The 3,222-nt window shown below is 37.2% G+C and overlaps 1 protein-coding gene across 1 annotated transcript; it reads right to left on the reverse strand.

Annotated features, from left to right (window-relative positions):
- Window positions 1-1,036: 1,036 nt before the first annotated feature.
- Window positions 1,037-2,837, reverse strand: LOC113306662 (peptidyl-prolyl cis-trans isomerase FKBP53-like). Its single transcript, XM_026555569.1, has 7 exons — window positions 2,595-2,837; window positions 2,427-2,500; window positions 2,108-2,334; window positions 1,869-2,010; window positions 1,672-1,759; window positions 1,488-1,578; window positions 1,037-1,389 (listed from the first exon to the last, which is right to left on the reverse strand). Exons 1-7 carry the CDS (start codon window positions 2,605-2,607, stop codon window positions 1,257-1,259), a joined length of 768 nt encoding a protein of 255 aa, XP_026411354.1. The 5' UTR covers window positions 2,608-2,837; the 3' UTR covers window positions 1,037-1,256.
- Between the last annotated feature and the right edge of the window lie 385 nt (window positions 2,838-3,222).

Below are 3,222 nucleotides of genomic sequence, written 5' to 3' on the forward strand. Positions count from 1 at the left end.
CAGCCAGAGAACCACATCACTCTATAAATCCTACAGCGTGCTTTTTCATTTAATATTTGCCAATAATTTGCTTTCGTTTCTCCTTTTTGGTTTCTGACAAGATCAGCAAGGGCCCAAGACAGTAAACCAGAAAAAACAAAAATAGGGAAAAAACATCTTACTGTATCTCTTTTGTCACGATCCTCACTCATTATTGATCAACAAGATCTGCTTACAGTTCGTTTTCTAGCTCTTTTTGTCATGAACAGTAAGAAATCTGCCAAAAGAATCTATAGATTGTAGTACTGCCAATTCATCAAGTACCATGTATACTGACAACAAACATGAGTGTACTCGTATGATCATATCCGGAATCAGAGTCATACATGCCCGTACAGAATGCTACTTTATTATACAGCAATTTAACAAGAATGGACGTACGGCTTCATAATTTCAATGCAACAGTTAGGCTCACTGCTTATTGTGGAGCTGTGGTACGTACGAGCTGTTTTAATACTTAAGCTGCCATGGTTTTTTCAACGTGCAACTCCGATCATACATTCCTACGGACACCTTTACTTTCAATGGACATACATATACTATCGAACTGTTTATGATTTTACCATCGTAACAGAGATGAGTTAGTATTAACATTTGTGCCTTGCTGCACTTAGTTTACACTTGACACCTTATATTGAGTTGGCCTCTCCAATTGTCAAGATCCATCTCTGTCACTTGTCTAGTCTGCTCTTTTTTTTGGCCACCACCTCCGACCCTTTACCTTAGGAGGAGGGTTGTGGGAATCCCATTAACATTTTCGAAGAATTGACTTTTAGTTCGTACAGTCGGTGTATTCAGTCAAGATATTGTTTCTTGATGTCGCTTGGCACTCGTCTTTGAACTGACGAAACAGTGAACAAGGTACTTGGTGTAGTTGGTTATCACATTAGTCTCACACACTAAAGGTTCCCAGTTCGACCCTGGGATCAGACATACATTTTGTTTTCGGTTGCAAAATGCATAATCATTTTTCCACACAAATTATTCACAACATTTTTAGAAATTATATTTTCTGCAATACAATCTTTTTCTTCCATTCAAAAACAACATTCCTAGAAATTACTTTACAGACAGAGATGGAACTGGGGGTGACTTTATGGATTTCACTTTGAAAAAAAGAAGATTTTTTACCCTATTTTGGATTCAAATCCGTATGAAAATTTTAACAGTGGAAGTGAATATAATATGAGAAATAGCACAAGAATAATTTTTTTTTCTTAGTCCACTTCAACATTGGATCCTTGCTCGTCGCTGAACAGTGGGGGTACACTGTTACTAATAGAAAGCAACTTAATAGTATATTCAACCCATGACTCCGGTGGTACATTTTTGCGTCCTTGAGGACCATACCTGAAATAAAAACAAGAGGATCAGAATACAAGCAAAGTATACACATTGCCCTTAGAATGTTGTTATGATTTAGAATAAAACGTGATCGGAATACATACGCCATAGACGGTGGAATCGTAATCTTTCTTTTATCACCAACGCGCATACCAGTGATGCCAATTTCCAATCCTGCAATAACTGCATCTGTGCCTGAAACCCCCGATATGATCCCATTAGATGTTGAAATACACAGCATTTAACACTATACATGTGAAACTTTAATTTGCTGCACTAAATTAATACCTAATCTGAAATAGAAAGGTGAGCTGGAATTTCTTGACTCAAATATATAGCCGGTGAACTTCAATTTTCCAACGTACGATACCGACACCTGAAGCAACATTAAAGTGACTCCAATCATTCAGAACTCAAACAATAATTCCATTTTCATCCAAAAAAACAGAAACTAGCAGAGTTAGAGATTGTCTGTTCAGTTGTACCATAGATCCAGGACTAGCAATCATGGTGCTAGAATGTTGGCTTTTTTCTAAATCCTCAATGATTAAACCGCTGGGAAATGTTTTTACACGTCCGTTTACTCTGGCTTCATCATCTTCAGCCTTCTTCACTTCATTTGAATCACTGTGATCATTGTCCAGGAGCATATACTTAGCAACAAGAAAAGTTTTTAACACCCGGTGCACCGGAGGAATAGCTTTAGTTACTAAAATCTTCTTACCTTTGTCCATCGGCATTATTGGTAAGATAAAAACCGGCAAGATGCACACTGGTTGTTGTAGGACCTATAGCTTCAAAAATAACTTTCTCTTCCTCCTTGAACTCAATATCAACAGAACATGTTTCGTTGTTGTAAGGCCTTAATGAGCACAAAAGAATCGGACTTTTGTCTCCTATTTTACACTGAACTACACTCCTCCCTTCCGCAAGACCTACGCCTAGTGTTGCCTGCAACAATCAAATGGAGACTCAGTATATATACATTACAAAAGAAAGCAAACCAGAGCAACATAGTACGAGTTAGATAATTAGAAACAAACCTTGCATATGCGTAACCTTCCTTGCGATTTTTTGAAGACGTAGGTAACAGGTTCTCCAGCAAGCAATTCAGTTCCTGAGATAATAACAAAAACCAAAATCAAGAATGACCGAAGGAAAGAAATTTTATATATTATCGAAAGTCAGAATTGCAGAATGATAAAACTAACCCCAGAAAGCCATTCCTTAGGAGCTAGAAAACAACTGTATATCTGAAAGCAAAGCAACCTAAATTCATTCGATACTAGACCGTACGTAGAAGAAGAATGTAGTGAGACTAGAGCCAGAGCATGCTTCATCACATAGAAGAATGTGTTTATAGATAACCCAGATAGCAATAATGTAGGTAGGTGCAATAAAAGGTTGCTGGTGCGACTATTGAAGATCACAAAATAATAATTGAGAAGAAAAGAAGATTTTCTTTTGGGGTCCTTGGAATTTTTTTCTATTTTTTTTATATTCTTGAACTTGATTATTTTTCCCTTGGAAGGATCAAATTTTCCCAAGGACAACATGTCAAGTCCAATCTTTATAATCTGTATACTGGCTAGCCTATTTTACATTAAAATTGCCAGTTCAGCAACCAGCTAGTGTGCCTCAATATGTCCACGTCTACTTGTCGACGAAAAGCAACTATTCATCCTTACATATGCACGTTTGCTCGCCAACGACAAGAAAAACCTACAGCAGATTTATTTTTCCAGCTGCATAAACTGTGCAGCGGTGGGATCTCTGAAAATGAAAATGTAGCTCCTTTTAAGAGTTGATTGATTCTAGACAGTAATCACTCTCCTTTTT

This window comes from Papaver somniferum, chromosome 8 (genome assembly GCF_003573695.1).
Source record: "Papaver somniferum cultivar HN1 chromosome 8, ASM357369v1, whole genome shotgun sequence".
In the NCBI taxonomy this organism is placed as follows: Eukaryota; Viridiplantae; Streptophyta; class Magnoliopsida; order Ranunculales; family Papaveraceae; genus Papaver; species Papaver somniferum.

Bases quoted from the DNA above. Each gene is read 5' to 3' on its own strand.
- LOC113306662 (XM_026555569.1), bottom strand. The intron at 1,760-1,868 runs GTACAACTGAAC...ATGTTGCTTCAG, and splicing joins TTGCTAGTCCTGGATCTATG to GTGTCGGTATCGTACGTTGG. The intron at 1,390-1,487 runs GTATGTATTCCG...TTTTTATTTCAG, and splicing joins ACGATTCCACCGTCTATGGC to GTATGGTCCTCAAGGACGCA.